Below are 23,879 nucleotides of genomic sequence, written 5' to 3'. Positions count from 1 at the left end.
TTGTTTCAACCTCTGGATTCAAATCCCGAGGTCACCAGAGCAGACCAGATCAAGCTCCGTTCCTGCTTGGTGTCAGACTCCACTGCTATGTGTCTCTGAGTGATGATGACTAAATGCAGCCAGTGCCAGCCAGACATCACTTCAGTCTATTACGATGGACCTCAGAGGATGAACTGATGCCATCTCCAACCACAAGACATGGAATACTTCATATGCCACTGCCTGAACCTTGGACTTAGGATAGACCTCACCAAAATTACCTGCCGGTTGATGCACGTCACTGATCTCTGCCTGCATCACCTTGTGTATTGATGGACTACACTCTTGAAATGGAATACATAGACTATCAATGAATTGCCAACAAAGGACTTCATCGGCCAACTAACAAAGGACAATGCATCTATGTGAACTTCTGCAGTTAATCCAGGATGAACTTCAAAGACATTAGTCATTAATCTTACAGTTCTTACAAAAGTAACACTTAGTTTACTAATTTAAAAACCATGACTTGCACTGCACACAAATAACTAATACTGGCATTATATTCATGCTGTTTAGCCAGAGGGGAACTGGCCCATTGAGTTCTGTGTTCCTTGCCACAGTCGTCTTCGGCTTGCTCACTGGGGTTCTAAATACAATTATTATTTAATTATTTATTTTTATACACAATTTACAATCATATTTAATCAAACTACACAATGATGACTCTCAGACTTTATAGATAATACACATACATTTTCTGCTAAAGCATGATTTTCTGTAAAGCTGCTTTGAAACGATGTGTGTTGTGAAAAGTGCTATATAAATAAAAATGACTTGACATCTATTTAGACTTAAACAGTGCCTGAGAAAATACATGTGCAGCTTATATATATCTTTTGTGTATTTTTTGTGTTATGTGCAGCTCTATATGTTTTTGACAGCCAGTTGTGTCTCATGAAATTTCTGCGTGAAAGTAATGAATCCTGTTCTAGATTTGTCCTTATTTGTTACATTATCTCTTTAATATATGATAAATTAAATATCAAAATATATATTATTTTATTATTTTCTAATTGTCTTGAAAATATTTTGAAATTTGACACTATCTGGGCATTTTGTAGATCAGTTTGTGATAGATATCCGTGCCGGGTCTCTAAAGAACCGAATGTGTAAGAGTGTTTGTTTTATGAAATTCCCATGCATTTAAGGGTTAAAAAACTAAATATAAAGTAGATACTGTGGGTGAAAAATAGACCCATTAACTAACAAACATATTGTGCTAAGAAATTTTAAAAACGTTTTGTTTCCTTTCCTTAAAAGGGAACTGAAAAAGCAAGAGGTTAGTTAAGTCTAGTAATTTATTTGTATAGCGCTTTTCACGATACATTTCGTTTTAAAGCAGCTTTATAGAAATTAAATGTATTAATTATATTTATTATAATACTTTATTAATTAGATTTATTATATTATGTATTTAAATCTAAATTTAAAATTAATATTAAATTAATCTATTAAAATCTTTGGGAATGTGGTGCCAGAATATAATGCCAACCAGATGCCAATGCTCCATGCCAAAGCCTGCTGTCTTAAACAGCTTAAAACACCTCGCCTGCCTAATTGGCTTTAGGATCCCTCAAAGCCCAGATTCTGGTCAACTCGGGTCATCAGCAGTTAAATCTACAGCAGGCCCCAGAGCTGGAGCATTTCAGATTGTGCTGTTACCTGCAGTACTAGTATGAAGTAGTCCACCGGTTTGCCACGCTGGTAAAGGTAGTGGTGCTCTGATCGCTTGTCGTTCTCGTTGAATTTGATCTCTTGGATCACATCAGGGTGCTTAAGGATTCGAAGAAGAACTTTCTCCGATATTTGAGATGGACTGAACAAATTAACCTCTGCAAAGACACAGAAAAGGGTATAGAAAGATCATGTAAAAATACATTTTAATTAGTATTACCTGTAGCTCAACTGGTACCAACAACGCCAAGGTCATTGGTTTGATTTCCAGGAAACACTCATAATGAAAATATATATACCTTGAAAGTGTCTGAAGAAATATAAAAGTGTAAAGGATTAAAATAGTAGAGCAAGTCAAAACAGATAGTGTTTCCCCTATATGCCTTCGGCAGCGGCACACCACCACTGAGTGCATTCGAGTGCAGACTGTGAAGGACCATATTTATTGGTTTGACCCACTGAACGAAAATGCCCCTTCACTGAACAAGTGAGGATCGGATCTGTTGACCGACTGAAAGAGAGGAGTAGGGTTATGTCATTCGTTTACTTCGGTAATCTCGTTCAACAAGGAGAGAAAGCGGCTGGATGAAGAATGGGTAAAAGTGACTGATGACATGACATCAGGACATAACTGAATCACTTATAATTATTTTTAGGCTAATATTGTTGTCTTTTTGTATAGTCATGCACAGCAGTTCACAAAATGATAGCTATGCTTTGTTTTCATTTGTGGGGAAAACGCAATAAATGTGACATTTATTGTAGCGATAGGTTTTTGTGGTTTTTGACAGAACTTTAAACTATAGAAGTTGTGAAATGATTGATTCATGTTCTATAATTATTGTTAATAAATGGAGAACAAAAAGGAACGCTTAAGACAGATGAAACATACTGCCAATAAACAGACAGTTACAATAATTTGTGGTTTGACAGTATTCTTCAAGGGATTTAGTTTAGTTTTATAAATTTATAAATGTTTATTATAGAAAATTAAAATATTATGAATGAATATTAGCTGGCTAACTTAAATGATCTAAAAACAGTTTAAAAAACCAAACACCATCTATGCAACAGAGTGGAATACATTAAATGCGCACCCTTTATAATGTCATTGGGGGCTGAGCCCCCCTAAGATTAAAATCCTAGCATCGCCCCTGGTTTATATTATCTATTTGTATTTATGTTTAATAAACATTTAGTTATTGGACAGTTAATACTACAGCTATCTGGGCTTCCTGAGCCCTTCAAGTATCAACAGCTTCCAATAAATAAAAACACATGACAAGGCAAACATGAATAACCCATCTATAATGATTCTAAGGATGTTTTAAGCTATTCCTCCACCAACACACACAAACAGGGGTCCGGCATTGTGGGCTTCTGGATGTGCGCACAACACCACTGCTGCTGAAAAAAAATCTAAGGGGAAAAACTGAGATACACTCATGTTTTACACCCATGAAACATCTATCTTGTTCATAGCACTAAAATATAATCAAAAATGCCATCCAAATTGCATTTTGTCACCTAAAATCCTATAAACAGATCATCAAATTCTTAATGGCGTTAACTAATGTAGATTTCTCATTCTATAATAATGACAGTAAGCTGACTGCACACTGATAAAGTATGTTCTCTAAACTCCCTCTTATATAGCTCAATACCAGCCCTTGTTTTACTCACAATCCATTGTACTGACTGACAGTCCACTGACTGTTACAACACCACTATATATTTTAACTTATTGTGGGTCATGATGGCATGGAGGGGATGTAATGCCAGAGAAGAACTTTACATGCTTTACAGTCATTCTGGGGATGGCTGTGATTGGTTGTTTACCTGTTGCAAGGAAGCGGTGAGCGGCCAACAGCAGCTGAGGAGAGATCTTGACTTTAGATTCACTCTCTTGTTTGAAGGCAGAGAAGTCACGCTTGTTCTTATTGTGTGCCACTTTCTTTCTGTTGCGATTATCAGCTGAAAATACAGAATATTCACAAAAAGTTCAGAGTATGAATTCATCTGAAATTGAGCTAAATAGTTAAACATTTGAAAACATGTTTCACAAAAGGTTTTAAGCTTGTAGTGCTGTAAATACTGTGCTGTATATTATATACTACATATTATTTACTATACTATATGTACTATATTATAGTGACAAACAAATAATATTATAATAAATCTTAATAATATTTTAACTCCTCCAAAGATTGCACTGGTACCATGAAACCCCTAAAATCATGAATATGAGTTCTTTAAAAATGCTGAGTATGTGTCTGTGATTTTGTAAGAGGCAGCTATGCGTGTCACAATCTTGCATGTGAATTGGTATAGATGCAGCCCAGCAACAGGAAGTGTAAAAAAGTATGTTTTTTTTTTTTTTTAAGAGTCCTGTACTTAAATGTTTTGATCTAGCCTATGAAGTGTCAAAAGGATAGTTCATGCAAAAATTTACTCACTCTCATGTTGTTCCAAACCCATATACCTTTTTTTTTTTCTTCCATGGAACACAAAAGGCAAATGATGGCAGAATTTAAATTTTTGCATGAACTATCCCTCTCAACACACAAGGTTAGCACAATGTTGTTCCCGAGAATTGTGTTTAATTGTATTCTCAACAAAACCGAGCTAATGTTTCGAGCTAAATGTTCTTGATCTGACCTTAATGTTCTTCATCACGGTTTTGGTGAGAACATAATTTAAAAATTCTCAGGAGCAAAACCTTGCTGACCTCGTTGTGTTTTGTTATTGATATACACTGAAAAAAGGGAAAGCAGCTCTATTGAAAAAGCTAATTCAGACTTCTAACAGATGGTGTTCACTCAACAATTTTTACTGCTTTCTCAATTAACTTTTTTAAAATGAGCTAATGCAACACAATCCTTTAGCATTTCTCAACTAAATCTCATTGTGTACAATCCATCTATGCTCACTTAATGCAATTGTGTTGGGACTACGTGATTAATATTTGTTATTATTGCCATTAACGTATTGCTAAATCCGGACAGGAGCTTTCCAGTTCCAAGCATTCTTTGCATGGGACTGGACTTGGAGAGTAAATTTAAAAATGAATTGCTATTTTAATGTATTTCTATGCAAACTGAAACAAGTAGGAGACTTGTTAGTGTTTAATTTTCGGTTATGTTGGGATTTAAAGAAGTTTATGTCATGTTTAATTTTTTTGGAGGTTACCATTATGTAGAAGAGTGGAGATAATGGTTAGGTTGAGGTTGGGTACATTACTACTGAAAAATAAGTGTGTTTTGCTTTTCTTATAAAGCAAATACTGGGGGATCATCAGTATAATGACTGATTGGGGATCTGTAAACAGCAGCACCACACTTGTTATACATACAAAAATATATATAAAATATGCTAATTTGTTTGTTGCTAGCTAGAAACAAGATGCAAAGTTCAATAGAGTTATTTTAACAGATCAAATTTAAGTTAGGATAACTCAATTAATTTAGGTTATTGCTACACAAAGTATTTGAGTAGAGCCTACATTTTAATTTCATATCAAAGAAACTAATTTTCATTGTGTGGAACCAATATCCACAATTGAATTAAGTTAAACCAACACATTTCTTTTTTTTAGTGTACGTTTTTGATTTGTGCAATTGTATTGGGTACTTCTTAAATGTGCATGCTTCATATGATATTTAATTTTGATTTATATAAAGGTAATAAATGAAATGCGGTCTATACAACAACATGCATACACAACACAACAAAACTAATTTAGACCCACTCACTGTAAAGATCAGACTCATCCAGGATTTCTGATTTGATGATCTCTTCAATGACATCTTCCAGGGTGACCAATCCCAGCACCTCATAGAACGGATCTCCCTCCCCCTCGTTATTAACTTTCTGAACAATTGCCAAATGGGATTTACCTGGAGAAGAAGAAAGGTTAATCAGATCAATTGAGAAATCGTCTAATCAATCATAACAAATGTTACTTTGCTGTTTTACAAAAACACTAAACATTCATAAAAAAGTCAGTTACTCTTTCAATGACTGAGATGAATGATTTTTAATAATAAAGGATGTGCTCTCAGAAACCATATAGCAGAGAACACATTAATAAAAGAATCAAGCAACAAAATGTTTGTCCAAATCTTTCCACAAAAAACAGACGATACAAGTACTGTTTTACATTCAATCATCCAACTCATTAAGAAACATTTATAATACACATTATTATCTATCTAAATTTAGAAACAGGGATTGAAATAAGGTACTTACACTCGTAAATATAGAAATACTGAAGAGTTTGAATGCTTTCTATGACAGAGGGAGGTTATGAAGCTGACAGTATGGAAGAGAAACAAAGACAGACCCTTATGAAAAAAGTACTATGGCAGTACTGTGATACAGAAATGGAATCAGATGATGTCCATTTTCATCTATTATGGTATTTACATGGTACTCCAAGTTACTTCAGGCTTTTACCATGGTCCCTTGTCCAAAAACCATGTTAATACCATGATACCAAATTAAAAACATTACCCATTTTTGAGCAATGAAGCGATATTAAAGACAAAACACAGAACTGTAATGTCTTCTGCACAAACAGTGTCAAGGACAAATGACAAGATAAGGGTTAATGCAGTTTATCAGATTGAGAATGTCTATTGTGCCAATGCAGCATACAAAGAACCAGGAAATCCTAATGAGTTTGTTCATCAAAACAAAAAGCCCACTCAATATAGGTCTACAAGTTACACATAGAGACAACACCATGCTGCAATGACATTCAGAATGAGAAGTAGTCAAACCAGTGAATGCACAATAACATATTGGATTTTGAGTTTCACTTACAAAATATTTCAAGATCATCTTAACATCCAAAACTACAACACTTCCTGTCTAATATAAAGGCTTAAACTACTAACATTCAGACTGTCCACAACTATATAGACCACAGCGGTCACAGGATACTAGTGGGCTCTACTGATACATATAGGGCTCTATTTTCGTAATGCGCAAAGACGGTGCGCTATGCCTTAACCAATTTTCGTGAGAGCGCTAATTCTAACCACAATTTTTGTGCCAGCGCAAAGCGCAAGTGTGCGTGGTTGGGAGTGTTTGCACTATCTGTGGGTGTATGCGTGCAAACTGTTGGTATACTGTATGGTAATAAGTGGCGCAAAGCGCAATTTGCTTTTTCCTGAGAAATAGGTCACTGCGCTAAGACTTTACAATGCCACGTCTGTTTTCAGCGCAAAGTCCAAATTCAGTTCCTGCATTTGCAGTTTAGAGATTCCACCAGCAAGTGGTAATGAAGTTCATGTCCAGACTCTAAAAATATAGTGGATTTTCAAATTATGTCCATGACAATCACTGTTGTAGCCATTTTAATTAAACAAATATCTATGAGATTTGTGTTAAACCTTCTATAGTTCATGGTTTATTTTTCAATTATTATTATTATTAGGGCCCGAGCACCGATGGTGCGAGGACCCTACTGTTCTTCTAGGTATTTATTATTATTTAGTTTTTTTCCCCAAATGAATCGCATTTTGGAGGGCCTAAACATACTCGAAAACTCATGAAAATTTGCACACGCATCAGAAGTGCCGAAAATTTACATCTGATATGGGTTTCAGAATTAGGTGTGGCAAAATGTCTCGATAGCAGCACCTAAAAACTTTCAACGATGTGCGTTTTTTGGTACGTTTCACCTACACGTACGAAAATCGGTACACGTGTAACATGCCAATACCTACAAAAAAGTCTCTTGGACCCATGCCCTAAACTCAACAGGAAGTGAGCCATTTTGATTTTTCTCTTCAATTTTTGCTCACTTTTTGCCATTTCCAGGCCTCGTACATTAACGATTTCATCAGATCTACTTCATATTTGGTTACTGTAATCTAAAGGCCTTGGCGATGCTAAATTGCGAAGCTTTTGAGTTTTTACAGCACGGCGTGGCCGTGACGGTCTGACAAAGTTCGATGTTTTGCCATGAAACTAAGTTGTTATAACTCATACATACAATGTCCAATCTGCCCCAAACTTCACGTTTGATAATAGTCCCGGCCTGAATACATCTACGTGCCAATATTCAGTTATAGTCATAGTGCCACCTACTGGCAACAGCAAATTCCAGGTCTTGTACTTTAACAAATTCCTCCCAGAGATTTAAACAGATCAACATTATATTTAGTCAGTCTTAATCTAAAGGCCTTGGTGATGTTAAATTGTGAAGCTTTTGAGTTTTCGTTGAAGGGCGTGTCCGTGGCGGCCTGACAAAGTTCGATATGAAACGAGTCACATTTTTGAGGCCTAAACATGCTCGAAAACTCATGAAACTTTGCACACGTCTCAAAGTGGGTAAAAAATGACATCTGATACTGGTTTTAGAATTAATTGTGGCAAAGTGACTCGATAGCAGCAGCTACAAAATTCAACGAAGCAGCCCTCACGCCACGTTTCACCTACACATAAGAAAATCGGTAGGCATACGTAACATGTCAACACGTACAAAAAAGTATCTTAGAACCATATCCTAATCCCAACAGGAAGTCAGCCATTGTGATTTTTCTCTTCAAATTTTGCTCAGTTTTTGCCATTTCCAGGCCTCGTACTTTAACGAACTCCTCCTAGAGATTAAATCGGTCAGTCTAATCTAAAGGCCTTGGCGATGCAAATTGCGTAGCTTTTGAGTTTTCTTTGAACAGCGTGTCCGTAGCGTCCTGATAAAGTTCAATGTTTCACAATGAAACAGGAAGTTGTTATAACTCAAACATAAAATGTCCAATCTGCTCCAAACTTTACATGTTTTGTAAGAGTCCCGGCCTGAATACACCTACATGCCAATATTCAGTTATAGTCATAGCGCCAACTACTGGCAACAGGAAGTGTCATGTTTTACACCATGATGCACTCCTATTACAAACATGTTAAAATATGTCAGCAAGTGCTAATCCACGCTAGTGTAGTGGAGTGCCGCTATTTTACCACACTAGCAACACTTAGCTAACTGTTGTGATCAACACTAATACCAAATATATATCTCGATTTTGATCTAAATCACACAATGTGGGATGATATATATTGGGAAAGGTGTTCTGCACTTTAATCCACTAGTAGAAGTTTTGTTCGATTTGCTTCAAAATTGCCTACACAAAAGCCCAGTAGCCTACTATTTTGTAAGGCATACCTGATCTGTTAAACTGCATTTCCATGGCATACATGCTTTGAAAAATAGTCCAAAACTTGTATGTTGAAGCCATACCTGGTCACACACACTGATTTGATGAGTTTTCATTGAAGGGAATGTCCGTGGTGGCCTGACAAAGTTCGATGTGAAACGAATCATATTTTTGAGGCCTAAACATGCTCGAAAGATCATGAAACTTTGCACACACCTCAGAAGTGGCAAATATTTACATCTGAAACAGGTTTTAGAATTAAGTGTTCAAAATGGCTCGATAGCGCCACCTACAAAATTTCAATGAAGCAGCCCTCATGCCACGTTTCACCTACATGTAAGAAAATTTGTTGGCATATGTAACATGTCAACATGTACAAAAAAGTCTCTTAGAACCATATCCTAAACCCAACAGGAAGTCAGCCATTTTTATTTTTCTCTTCAATTTTTGCTCAGTTTTTGCCATTTCCAGGCCTCGTACTTTAACGAACTCCTCCTAGAGATTAAATCAGATCTGTTGTAAAATAAAAAGCCTTTACCTCCTTAAATCTCCTGTCCTCTCAGAATTACATACAAATACATGATCTGAAGAATGAAGTACATATCTATGTGTAAAAATAAAGTGCTAAAAAGTGCTACAAAAATGTAATGCCATTCCCCTGTTCCCCTGGCACAGCAGCCCCAACGTGCACCAGGGTGCGAGGGCCCGTTCATCGCTTCTTGCAGCTTTAAATATATTTACAATTGTATTTATAATTATTTTATATTGGTATTTTTTCCACCTGTTGTCATAGAGTGATTTTTAAGTCACTACAAAAGGGGCCCATGGAAGTTGGAGAGAGCAAAATGTTTGTTTTTGGTATGATTTTTTTGACCAGTTCATTATTTTTATTATATTTTCGTTTAGTCTGAAGTGCAATTTGAATTTAGAAATATTTTTGGATACATTTTTCGTGTTTCAAGAATTTGAAAGGTAGAAGTGAAGAGTGTGCTGATACAGTTACTGTTAATACCATGATTAATTAAAATGATTAATATTATTTACATTCTCTATAATTTAATGGAGCCTACATCCATATCCTGAACCACATTTTCCATGCTTATAAAAGGAGCGTGTCGCATTCAAAGGCCCATATTTCTATTCCTCTAATTAATTGCATATAGTCCATTTGCACTACCAACTTCTTATGCATGTGGTGTCTTTGTTTATATTACTGGTGCTTGACAGGGAACTAACTATATAATAGGACGTAGGCGGTGCCGGAGAAGAACCTCAGTATTAAATTACACTTGACCCAGCCCATTAGCGCATTGCACGTGTAATATCGCCAAACCCACTTGTGCCTAGACTTAGCGCATGCTTGCACAAAAATACCAAAACTTTATGGCCATGCCCACTGACGTGTATAACTTATGGCATAGCGCTGTGCTTAGCGATAGCGCTCTTAAAACAGGGCCCATAGTATATATAGGAAAGGTAACCCTAATAAAAACAAAACTTAAGACTCTTACAAAAAAAAAGCTGTAACAGTCCTATAGAGACAGACTGTAATAACATGACACTTTGATATAAACCATAGTACTGAATAATTACCATATTCATATACCATGCTCACTGTTTACATCATACGCCTATTACCATGTCACAATGTCCAAACGCATTGTATCATTTCCCAAAAAAAACATTATAATGCAATAGTAGGTTAGTGAACAGACTGTGAAGAGTTAAATTTGCCTGCGTATCTGCCATCTCACTGTAAGTAATCTGAAAAAATCTGCCTGTGACAGGATGTAGCTAATAAAGCCTGCACACCACAGGCAGTCTAAACTGCCTGAACTTGAGTGATGTAGAAAAAGACTACATATAAAGTTCAAGAAAACTTACTCAAGATGGAGTCTTTGGTGTAAAAAAAAAAAATATAAAAAAAACAGAAAAAGAAAAAGAAGGTGTTTTGTGTAAAATAATTTCAACATGGCTTTGGAACAGAGCAGATGTGTCAGCGGGTAGGGCAGAAAATGAGCCAAAATCATGATGACAACAAGAAAAACAAATTTCAGACTGTAAATCTAAATCAGTTTCTCACAGAAATGACATCATCTGATCCACACACACACACACATTTATCTGAGTCAGACAAAGACACCCATACTTATTTTTGTCTAAATCTTGTGAGTCATGATCTCTTAAAGCAAAGTTTTAATTTCTTAAAAAGAGAACTGTGTGTGGATGCCATCTGTACTGTTTACTTTATTTCACAAGCCAGCAGCATCTTACATGAATCCCTTCGACTATGAAAATGAACAGATTATATCCACAACAACATCATAAACAAACAAACAGTTGTGTTTACACGGGCACGTTCTTGCTTGTCAAACACAGAGGTGAAAGGGTTTGATTTAAACCTGTTGGGTCACTTTTGATTGGGTTACACCTCTAATGGTTTATGTATTTAGGCCTGATTGTTCAGTTTAAAAGATGCCACAATATTCAAAATCAAGGGCTTTCTATCAGTAAAATATTCATTATTAGTACATGAAGCAGTCAGCCAGTGCTTGCACTTAAGACTTGTTAAAACCGCTTTCAAAAAATATGTTCACAGACTCACGTCCAACAGAAAATAGTTTGTGACGGAAAAAGGACATTTTGCTAAACTGAGCCTCAGTCCCCTGAGCAATGAAGCACTTTGTGGCATCTTTAGTTGCACATGTGGTTTTTGGCTCTGCAGTGTCATTAATGGTCAGTTTCTAAAACTCATCACACAGTTACATCACTGCTGCACTATGTTAACTGGACAGATAAGGGCAGTCAAACTGCAAAATTAAAAGTTTATGTCTCACAAAATGTTTGGTTTCTCTGGCCTATCCCTCACTGTGTGTCAACACTAGAATAATGTCTTAATTTATGACATATAAAACACATGTGACAACCTGCCCTGATAAAAATGTGACAATATGCCTCAACCTGACTTAAAATACATGTGTCCTAAGAACACATTTAAACCTTTTGGTTAAAATCTATAGTTACATTATATATAGTTGACACTTGCCTGAATGCCAGTGTGGTTTGTTTATGTTCGCTTGTTTACCCAGCTATAACAAAAATATCAGGATAGTGAAAATTTACTTTGGAGGGTAGAATTCACAAAAATGATTCTAAATTAAAAGAGGATGTTGAACTAGTTGTTTGAAACCAACATACAAAACCTTGGCTAGAGAAAACACACATTTGGGCAACTGGTCTTTTGACAACTTCCCCATTTTGACAACTAGCCCCAGTTTCCCCTATCTAATCAAACTATCCAACATACCATTGCTGAGCTTAAATCAGGTGAAATATAGAAAAACAGGATGATGGCTGAATTTTGCCTGTTTTTCTTTTTTTTTTTTTATGTTTCATAAAATGTCTCATGGTGTTTACAAGTAGGAGCACAGCTGTGAAAACTTAAAAAAAAAAAAAAAAAAAAAAGGGATATTTTAAAAATTAACCTCTCCCTACTGGGAGGACATCCAGTAGTAGTAATGTGTATTTTAGAGGTGTACATGTATATTTCTGCTTTTCTTTTGTTTCATATATATTTGAATCTATATGAAGTATTGGGTTGTGTTCTAAAGATATGTGGTTAAAGGCGTAGTGAGTGATACCGTCAAACTTTGATCAAATAAAAAGGACACAAAACCGTAAATTTTTGTTAAAATAATCTAGTGAACATCTCTCATTCATTTCAAAGTGCAAATGCTGTTATTTTCAAAACTAATGGTTATTATGTGGGACATTTTTGTCCTATTTCTCAAAAATCAAAGAAGTGTATGTGTGCATGAAGTAGAGGAAATTCTAACACACACACAAACACACACCAGATGCACAGTCAGCACTAATCAATCTATGGCATGACAGGAAGTGTGGGATAGGAAGAGAGGAGTGTATTTATGACACTGTAGCCAGATTCATGAACGCCTGCGCACAGAAACACAACAGACTGTGATCCTATTAGAATACGGAGAGGCTTATGGCATGACAATACAGACAGAGAGCTGACCTAATCCACTTAGCACAACCGACCACTGACCAAAACAAAATAAAGTAGCAAAGGTTGGACAAAAACATGTGGCTTCTCCACTTACTGACTGTATGATCTGATCTGTAATTGGCCTCAGATACGTGTAGGGGGGGCCACAAAACTCCAGAGTCTGCAATGAAAACCCTAATACATTGACTTTACTCAACTGATTGAGTAAACTCGTTCCCTCAATTGAACCGAGTAATTTCGTCTCCAAAACCTGTGTAACTTGGTGATCATTTAGAATGAACTTAAATATTTAAGATAAGGTAACTAGATGCAAGTAGACTTAAAGGAATAGTTCACCCAAAAATGAAAATTCTCTCATTATTCACTTACCCTAATGCCATCCCAGATGTGTATGACTGTCTTTCTTCAGCAGAACACAAATGAAGTTTTTTAGAAGAAGATAGAGCTCTGTCAGGTCCTTATAATAGAAGTACATGGGTGCCAGCATTTTGACGGTCCAAATGTCACATTTAGGCAGCAATAAAATAATCCACACGACTCCAGTCGATCCATAAATGTCTTCTGAAGTGAAATGATAGGTTTATGTAAGAAACAGGTCGATAATTAAAACATTTTTCACTTTAAATCGGCGCTTCCATCCAGGGCTCTGATGCAGTTTGAAATGGCCGAACTCTCACGTGACGATCGTTCTTCTGTTGAAAATAAGCACAGCTTCCGAATTCTCACATGAACTCACCGACGTGCTTATGTCACGCTTCGTGTCAGCTGCTGACAGGAAGCGATTTTTAATAGTTAATAACTGTGCTTCAGTTGAAATGCACAATGAGTAACAGGGTCTAACTTGACCAAAGGGGGCTCAGATCACCCTAATGGTGACATCACATGTACAACTATTTCCAACAAAACAACATATATAATGCTACAAAAGAGCTAAAACCTCTATGAACTCTTAATAACAACTACTTAAACGTCCCCATATGTTCCCTTTGACCAAAGAAACATAATTATATAATTCAAGTGCAAGGCATTATGGGTATTTCCCTTAGCCTCAATTTTGTACTCAATAGTTTGAGTTGTTAACACTTACAATCTGAAAGTCAATGGATATTTAAGAAAAATAAGTTCAAGGAACATAGATATTGGAGTTGTTTCATTAACATGTTTAATTAAGACAACTTGATTTTACCAGTAATAACAACATAAGGGTTTACACAGTGAGACGATGAGGATAGGTGGTTGAAGAAACGGGTCCAACTTGCAAGCAATCTTTCGAATAACTACTCTACCGTAAACATGCAAAGTATGACAGAAATAACACCAGCAGAATTCAAACAGTGACTCAGCTGAAATACGCCTAAAGTTTTGCTGCATCAGAATAGCATAAGCAACCAGATACACGTGCATACACACATGTGCCCAAGCAAGACATTCCTAAAGGAACTCACATCCTGATACAGAGCAGCCTTTGCAAGACACAACCTGTTTTTTTGGGGGGGTGGGGTTTCAGACGTCTTGGTCCTGGAAGTATTTTCCCCATTCATTTTTTCCATAGAAAGAGAGTTCTAAGCCATGAAACAAACCAACAAGCTCTGAAGTAAATCCCAACATGACAATCTTTGATTTGAAGCAAAAAAGTATTTGAAAATCAGGCAAATAGATAAAGGTACAAGACTATGTACTTAACATCTTTAATGAGCCAATTACAATCCATGAAACATGGTGAATCGAAATAAAAATGATGGAAAAATATGAAACTATTGACCTTAAGATTATAAATACAGAATCAATATATTTAAAGTATATTGCAAATTATTTAGATTTATACAAATATATGAGTAGTTTGAGAATGTAGGGAGACTGATTTGGTTGCATCAACTGCAGTGCATCATGGAAGTAGACAGTCACTGTTGAGCTCTTTTCCCATGGTTTGTTTGCTGTCATTCTCTGATTGTTGGTTTTTCTCCCTCAGGATAATGGGTAGTGTAGTTCTTCACCAGGAATTCAAAAATTCAGAAATGTTTTTTACTTTTTTTTTTATTTTATGAAATGGAAATAATTTGGACTGATGGGTTCGGCAGAAGCAAATACCATCAATTATCAACCTCGGAGTTCACGGTAGGTCTGTTTTTTAAAGGTTTATAAGTTATTGTTAATAATTTTTTCCTTAATGGAGGATTTTTACTTCCGGAACCAAACTGATGCACTCTATAGAAGAAGTTGCTCTGTATGCTGTATACATTTTGGCTGCTTTTCTTTCACTATCCACTAACAAAATTTAGTTTTCTTAAAAACTGAAAGCACTGTGTCTTTGTGGCACTATAAAAATTCCTGTGTTTGTTTTGCGAGACCTGCTTAGACCCACCCAACAATGTTACTCAACCAATGGCGTGAGTTGGGGGTGGGACTATCTGAACAACAGAAGACGAAGGACGTATTGAAAAATCTGTTTTAAAAACATTGTTTATTTATGCAGTTCCATTCAGTGGCACTAGTGTAGCAGAAATTACATCAGCTTTAAGAAAAAAAACCTTGATCAAAAGGTTTCTAAAATCATCAGAAACATAAATCCAGTCAAGTCAGTATTTTTTAAAATGTTTGACTGGTAGTGTATTCAGGATTGGAAATCAAATGTAAAAATGTCAACAACAAAAAAGTATTTTTTTGAAAATATTACTCCATCCTTAGTCACACATAACTAAAACCATTTGCTACAGTGCTACAACCTATGTAGAAGTCCAACCCAAACACTGAGCAGCAGTGGCACAATGCCATTTGTGAGTATGAATAAACATCACCAGGCAAGTGCATTAAGAAAGGAAGTGTGGATAGTGTCTGTTTATATCAGTGCAGTAAAACAAAAGCTGCGTCTGAAATCCTGTACTGTCAGAGTATGTCCTGTTTTTGATGAAGGATGCACTTCTCGGCTGGTAAAATAGTACAGTAGTAGGAATAGATTTCGGGCATACTTCATCCGGGAACGTGGGCATTTTCCCATGAGCCAAATATATGACAATTACAACAACCGTGAAAAGCACCATTTAAGCACAAGGGACAACTTTCTTGCTATTGCACATACAGTTGAGAAGAGCCATCAGACTCATGGTTCTCTGCCATTTTTTTTTTAAATCCAGCGTTTTGAATGTGACGACGACTCAGCTCCGGTGACATTATTAGATAGTATACCTCACTGGAAATAGTAGGTCATCCAGGTATTTCTCACTTACTGTTTTATGAATTCTGAGGATTCTGATATACTACTCCATTGGCATACTATACAGTAAGGAAGTATGGCTATTCGGACGCAGCGAAGACTTCTGCATAAAGGACAGGAAGTGCTTCAAAACAAACAAGCTCATGTCAGATCTCATCCTAATTCTTTCTGACTGTTCTCTGTGTGTCTGAGCTAGAGAGCTAACCTGACTTACAGCCCACAATGTGTGATGTTGTTTTGAATACTGGTGAAGGCTGGGAAATGGGCTATGCCACCATATTTTCATATACAGGTCTAGAAGGGATAGCTATCCCTCATGTTGTTCCAAACCAGCATGACTTTTTCTTCCGTGGAACACAAATGGAGATGTAAGACAGAATATTATCCTCTGGTTAACCTGAGGTTAACATTCTGCCTAACATCTCCTTAAAGGAATATTCCTGGTTTGATACAAGTTAAGCTCAATCGACAGCATTTGTGGCATAATGTTGATTACCACAAAAAATAATTATGATTTGCCCCTCTATTTCTTTACAAAAAGCAAAAATATGGGTTCCAATGAGGCACTTACAATGCAAGTGAATGGGGCCAATCCATGGACGTTAAAATACCCACTATTTCAAAGGTATAGCCACAAGACAAACAATATGTGTGTAAACATGATTTAGTGTGATAAAATCACGTAGTAACCTTTTCTGTGTAAAGTTATATCCAATTCCACAACTTCATTGCATGATGGTGTACTGTCAACAACCCCAAAACGACTGTAAAAATTACGATTTAAACATGAGTTTTAACAAAATAATTCATGTAAGCGCTTTTACAAAATTATAAGCTTCGCATTTCTGCCTTTAAACCCTCCAAAAATTGGCCCCATTCACTTCCATTGAAAGTGCCTCACTGTAACCTTGATTTATTTTTTTATTCATTTTTTTTTTTGGTAAAGAAAAGGAAGGATGAGTCTAAATTATTTTTGTGGTAATCAACGTTATGCTACAAATGCTGTTGATTGCACTTGACTTGTATTAATCCCGGAATATTCCTTGAAGCAGTTCACGAGTATTCCCTTCCAAACACAGCCTATGTATCAGAGAGGTGATCACTAACAATTAACCTCCTACATTTAACCACATATAACTGACAGCTTGCAAAATAACAGTTAAATATGCAACTCAAGAAACAAATGCATCACAATTCGTGATTTCCTCATCCTAAACCATTTCCACATGCATAGAGCCTGATGTAATAACAACACTTTAAAAGTCAACCACTGACAATAGACTGTTCTAGACCGCAAATGGCTACAAGTGGCTAAACAGCTTCAAGTAACTGGTGGCTAATCTATTACCCTCCCGAGTCAAAGGGCAAAACGCATATGTGTTTTGTATATGTGTCAAGGAGCACAGTAACTGAGATCTAGGGCTTTTAAGGACTGGTTAAAGTGATAGTCCACCCAAAAATGCTAATTCTGTTATCATTTAACCCTCATCTGGTTCTAAACCCATATGACTCTCTTTCTTCCAGGGAACATTACCTGACTGCACACGTACATCACACAAACGTCTATTTGATGTGTGTGTTTACATCTGGAAGCCATATTTTTTAGGTTGTTTGCTCATCTGCAATATTTCTATTAGACGTTTTCTCTCGGATGTCAATAAGACATTTTCTTTACAATTTAGAATGTTTGTAAATCAGATCTTTTCAAGATGTTCAGCAGATGTTAATTAGAATGTGAATGCGAGCTTTCCAGATGAAAAGATCTAAAACAGACATCTCGGAGATGCAAGTGTGCTATCTGGGTTCTGACTAACATTCTGCCTTAGTCCTCCACTGAAAAAAGAAAGTCATACCGATTTGAAACAACATGAGGGTGAGTAAACTATGACAGAATTAGCATTTTTGGGTGGACTATCCCTTTAACCAAAGTGCCAAAGAGCCACATCATAGTCAGAGTTCTTGAAAAGCCCTCAGTTTCAATAATTGTGCTCCTTGACACATAGGATGCATGCATTTTGACTCAGGTGGGTAATAGATTAGCTAATAGTCTATAGTAGTAAAATAGTAATAGTAAATGAGCAATAATTAGTGTGAATAATGAGTCAGGAATGTTAGCACAGTAACAATATTCTGTAGCTTAAAAGTTTACTATATAGGCTATCAATCAATATTTCAGTTGCTGTAAACAATATGCCTTATGATTATTACAAGTTGTATGGACATATTTAAAAGGCTACCAAATACGCAAGTATATGTGATTAAAGTCCTGAAAAAAGCTAAAGTCCATCCCAAATCAACACCTGTTGATAGTAAACTTGCACACGAGTGTGTTTACATGCACGTTCTTATAAAGATTATGCTTAATAAGCCGTCATCGTGCTTGATCATGTAAACACATTAAACAATTAAACCGATTGACGTGGGTAGATTTTTGCCCATTTTTGCATTGCATGTAAACATCTTTACCGGTGTTCTTACCGGCTAATCCAATGCACACAAGGGCTGTGCGCATGTCTGTTTAAGATTTGACGTCAAAAGCAGAGAATAATGCTTTAATAATGTTGTGCATCATTATTACTGTCATGGGCATGACTACAGTACTGTAATGACAACAAACACGTGATCAGCTAAACACAGCTTAGTAAGGTTAAATGTCAAGAGTATTTTGCACATGGGCTTAAAGCTGATGTAATTTCTCTGCCACTAGTGCCACCAAAAGAAACTGCAAAAATAAACTGTTTCCAAAACAGCTTAGTCAAACAAAGAGATAGTCCTGCCCCCAACTCACACCATTGGTTGAGTAACGTTTTTGGGGTGGGTCGCAAATGGAGCAATTTTCATAGCGCAAAAGAATCACAGTGCTTACAGTTTATGAGAAAATGAATGGCTTATTTAAATATTTTTATTTTTTTCTCCCCTGTTTTCCCAATTTGGAATTCCCAATGCGCTCTAAGTCCTTGTGATGGTGTAGTGACTCGCCTCAATCCAGTTGGGGAAGGACGAATCTCAGTTGCGTCCGCTTCTGAGACCGTCAATCCGCGCATTTTAACACGTGGCTTGTTGAGCGCATTACCGCGGAGACATAGCGCATGTGGAGGCTTCACACTGTTCTCCACGGCATCCATGCACAACTGCCCGCGCACCCCACCGAGAGCAAGAACCACATTATGGCGACCACGAGGAGGTTACCCCATGTGACTCTACCCACTCTAGCAACCGGGCCAATTTGTTTGCTTAGGGAACCTGGCTGGAGTCAATCAGCACACCCTGGATTCGAACTTGCAACTCCAGCGGTGGCAGTCAGCGTCAATACTCGCTGAGCTACCCAGGCCCCGTGAATGGCTTACTTATAATTGTCTCTGCATAATAAGCTGGGATAGGAGAAAGAAAAAACTACATCAGCTTTAAGACAGAGTATATTTTCAGCTTTAAGACAGAGTATGCTTACTCATACTTTCAGTAGGGCCTGTGGTGAAACCATGGTACAATTCGTCAGCTAAAAATACTTCCTAAACCTTTTTAACACTTTTGCTTAGCAATTAAAAAAAAAAAAATTAAATCAACATTACTTCCGTAATGTGACATAGAGGGCTCGGTGCCATCTGCCGAAAAAGTAAAGTCATTTCGGGGCAGAGGAAGTTAAGATATTTCCATTAAAAAAAGAAATCTACTAGGGGTGTAACAGTTAAAAATGTGACAATGCGCATTGTGGAGGTGCTGAAAACTGAAAACAGGAGCAGGAGAGAGAAGCGCCTTTTCAGCGCGAGGGATCGAATATCTGTTTCAAGCACGAGAGTGATCAGCTCTGACTGCTCGAGAGAAAAGTAAAGCTTACAGAGGTTTAAAGATAGTGCCATATTAATCTACTATAACTGAATATATACTTTATACTGATTATTATTTATAATAATGCTTTAGGGTAATATAATCCTAATGTCAAATGTCATGTCTCATTTGATTGCATCCATAAATTATTACTATTTAACTGGATAAGCATGCACACCAATTAAATATGTATTTTTGAAAATAATATTTAGACGTAATCAGAGACAATATTATTTTAGATAAATACAATTTTAATTTAAAATACTTTAAATGTATGTAATCAGTGACAGCAGCATGTGTAGCTAACATAATTCCATATTTTCAGTTATCAGAATTATTAGCTAATATCTCCATTTGGTGTCACCATTGCCCTGTTGTGGGCTGTTTTTAGTCCCAGTACATCTCTGATGGATCATTTAGCACTTTTAGAACAGTAATTTTAGCTAATTTTTAAAGTAAAAGAACACTTTTGAATACTTTTAAAGTAAAAAAATAAAAAAAATAATCAATCCTAACTTTTTTGGATTCAGGCTTAGTTTAAAGAATCATGAACCGAACCGCGAGTCCAGTACCGTGAACCGAACCGCGAGTTCAGTATCGTGAACCGAACCGCGAGTTCAGTACCGTGAACTGAACCTCGTGAACCGAACCGTGAGTCCAGTATCGTGATCCGAACCGCGAGTCCAGTATCGTGAACCGAACCGCGAGTTCAGTATCGTGAACCGAACCGCGAGTCCAGTATCGTGAACCGAACCGCGAGTCCAGTATCGTGAACCGAACCGCGAGTCCAGTATCGTGAACCGAACCGTGAGATGAATGAATCGTTACACCCCTAAAAACTACTAAGACCAGCATTTTCGACCAATAACGAGTATTAACAAAAAGGGTTTCAGGTTGACTTTACAGACTTTTTAAAGTTTAAAGGAATAGTTCATCCAAAAATAAAAATTCTGTCATCATTTCCTCACCCTTATGTTGTTCCAAATCTGTATGCCTTTCTCTCTTCTGTGGAACATGAAAGGAAACATTTGGAAGAATGGCATTGCAGAGTAACCATTTAATTTCATTGTATCTTTTTTCCATTCAATGAAAATGAATGGTGACTGAGGCTGTCAGTCCCTAACATTCTACCTAGCATCTCGATTTGTGTTCCACGGAAGAAAGAAAGTCACATGGGATTTGGACCAACAAGGTGAATAAATGACCGATTTTTTATTTTATTTTAGGGTGAACTGTCCCTTTAACAAGAAAACAGCCTCTCAAAACTGTGTTGGACAAAGTGACAGAATACAAGAGAGGAGAGACAGCCTACAACTGACCATGACAGTCCTTGGAGGAGAGAAGGATAGGGACCAATTAAGAGTATGTGTGAATGATGCTACAAGAAAAGGATGTGTGTCATCATTTATTCATCCTCATGCTGTTCCAAACCTGCATGATTTCTTCTGTGTAACACAAAAGATGATGTCAGGTAGTATGTTAGTCTCAGTCACCATTCACTGTCATTGCATCATTCAGTAAATTCAAAGCCATTTTCAAAGGCTGTCATTATGCCAAAAATCTCCTTTTGTGTTATACAGAAGAAGTAAATCATATGTGATTGGAACAACATGAAGGAGAGTAAATAATGAATGAATTTTGATTTCTGGTTGGCCCCGTATCAAGTTGACACCTATTGGAGACTTGCTCCAACCCCAAACAACAGCATGACAAAACACAAAAGTGACATACCTTTTTTAAACTCCTCCAACATGGAATCTAACTTGGTGTCGTGAAAAACAAAGTGGACTGGATGGTTGTAGAACTTTGTGATGGTCTTCAATGTAGTGCAGTCGTCTGGGTCCACAAACGCCAGGTCTTTCACATAGAGAATGTCCACGATATTGGTCTGTTCATCCTCATAAACAGGGATGCGGGTGTAGCCACTCTCCATGATCTCAGACATGGTGTTGAAGTCCAGGACAGCGTCGCTGTTGATCATGAAGCAGTTACTGAGTGGAGTCATAATGTCCTCCACCGTCTTAGTCCTCAACTCCAGAGCTCCCTGGATCATGTTCATCTCTTCTTTCACCAGGTCATTGTACGGCGCGGTCACCTTCAGCATCCCCACCAGCTTCTCTCGGTTGTATACAGTGCCTATCTCCTGGCCCAGCACGCAATCTAGAAGTTTACTGATGGGGTAGGACAATGGGAAGGTCACAAGCATGAAGAACTTGGTGACAAGGATGGTGTTGGCACCCACCGCCAAGCCATGGCGAGAGCAGAGCGCCTGAGGAACAATCTCACCAAAGATGACGATGCCAATGGTTGATGCCACCACAGCACCCAAACCAGAGCCAATGAGGTCATCGAGTAAGATTGTCAGCGTGGTGTTGACCAATACGTTTCCAAGGAGAAGCGAGCACAACAGGTAGTTCCCTTTTCTCCGAATGGGTTCGATCTTACGTGCATACTTCTTTTCTTTATCCGTGCCACAACTCTGCACTATTCGCAGTTCCATGGGGTCCAAAGCCATGAGACCAAGGTTCAGCCCACTGAACATACCTGACAGCACCAGAAGACAGACGATCAAGATCACCTGAAGCCAAATGGGAAGTAGTGACTTCTTCTCTTCCAGCACCCGTAACTTTCCATCATTCTCTCCTAGGAGGTTCCACTTTCCATCTTTGCTGTGTCTGATGCACAGACCATAATCCCTCTGGGACTCGCTTTTCCTAAGTGGTTTAATTTTGACCCCCAGCACCCCTGATGTGCCCTGGCTGTTGACATTCATACTAACTCCGATTGAGATGTCTTTTGTGAAATCAACACAAGTCCTGTTGAAGTCAGCGCCGCTGTCCTCGCCCTGCTCTATGAACTTAATCTGTGACCAGGTGTCATTGCTGATCTGCAGTCCGTAGAACCTGAGCAGGATGTTGCTATCCTCGGTTACCTGTAGGATCCCATCATCGGTGGTCGTGGCGGGCTTGTCGCTCCTCTCCAGGCGCATGCCGAGGATACGGCTGTCGCTCCTCGTGAATTCCGCTCCATTCACACAGACTCCGCTATAAATGAACAGCAATAAAGTCAGCGTGCACCCTTTCCCACTCCATTCTGTCGCCATGTTTGTTTCGCTCTCTGCGGAATGGGAGTTGACGTCACCTACTCATTTCACACAGCCACGCCTTCTCATTAACATAACACATGTGGAGCTCCAATCAGCGCGCGTATCGTCACCTAATGAGGAAGAACGAGCCCTCTTTGGTTCGGTTGCTGAAGGAAGAACAGGTTTTCTGGTTCGTTGATTTTGAAAATATGAGGGAATGTGTGTTTAACAATGAACAGAAATGTGAGATTTTCGGCTATAGTTTTATGGTAAGGTCAAATCTATTATTACAGACATGTACATGTTTTGTGACAGAAAACAGCATGTCACAAAGACGTGAATGTGTTAAATATTTCTCATTTTTCTTGTGAATTTCGCTAAGAAATCATATTTCATGAGTCATATATCACCCCATTATCGAAAGAATAAAAGAAATTATATTTTGCGTGACAAAATCCAGATGACAGCTGCCTTTCACTTTAATGGTGTGGGGGAAAAGATGCAATGAAAGTGAATGGTGACTGTCATTCTGCCTACCCTGTCGTGTTCCACTGATGAAACAATTTTAAGCATTGTTATTATTTTCATGGCAATTAAAGGGATAGTTCACCCAAAAAATGAAAAGTCTCTCATTATTTACTCACCCTCATGCCATCCCAGATGTGTATGACTTTCTTTCTTCTGCTTAACTCAAACGAAGATTTTTAGAAGAATATCTCAGCTCTGTAGGTCCATACAATGCAAGTGAATGGCTGCCAGAATTTTAAAGATCCAAAATGCACATAAATGCAGCATATAAGTAATGCATACAACTCAAGTGGTCAAATCCATTTGTTCAGAAGCGATATGATCAGT

The 23,879-nt window shown here is 37.5% G+C and overlaps 1 protein-coding gene across 2 annotated transcripts in view; it reads right to left on the bottom strand.

Annotated features, from left to right (window-relative positions):
* Positions 1-23,640, bottom strand: part of LOC127418221 (metal transporter CNNM4-like) — a 53,258-nt gene extending 29,618 nt beyond the window's left edge. Inside the window, exons 1-4 of one of the 2 annotated variants that reach the window (XM_051658690.1) lie at positions 21,671-23,640; positions 5,469-5,612; positions 3,556-3,690; positions 1,705-1,874 (exon numbers count right to left, since the gene is read on the bottom strand). In XM_051658690.1, coding sequence (XP_051514650.1) covers positions 1,705-1,874; positions 3,556-3,690; positions 5,469-5,612; positions 21,671-23,042 — 1,821 coding nt within the window. In that variant the 5' untranslated portion in view covers positions 23,043-23,640. The remainder of the gene's footprint in view (positions 1-1,704; positions 1,875-3,555; positions 3,691-5,468; positions 5,613-21,670) is intronic. The other variant, XM_051658682.1, reaches the window with a different exon arrangement.
* Positions 23,641-23,879: the final 239 nt, after the last annotated feature.

Source organism: Myxocyprinus asiaticus, chromosome 3, assembly GCF_019703515.2.
Source record: "Myxocyprinus asiaticus isolate MX2 ecotype Aquarium Trade chromosome 3, UBuf_Myxa_2, whole genome shotgun sequence".
NCBI classification, from domain to species: Eukaryota; Metazoa; Chordata; class Actinopteri; order Cypriniformes; family Catostomidae; genus Myxocyprinus; species Myxocyprinus asiaticus.
This window is presented reverse-complemented; position numbering and strand designations above follow the sequence as displayed.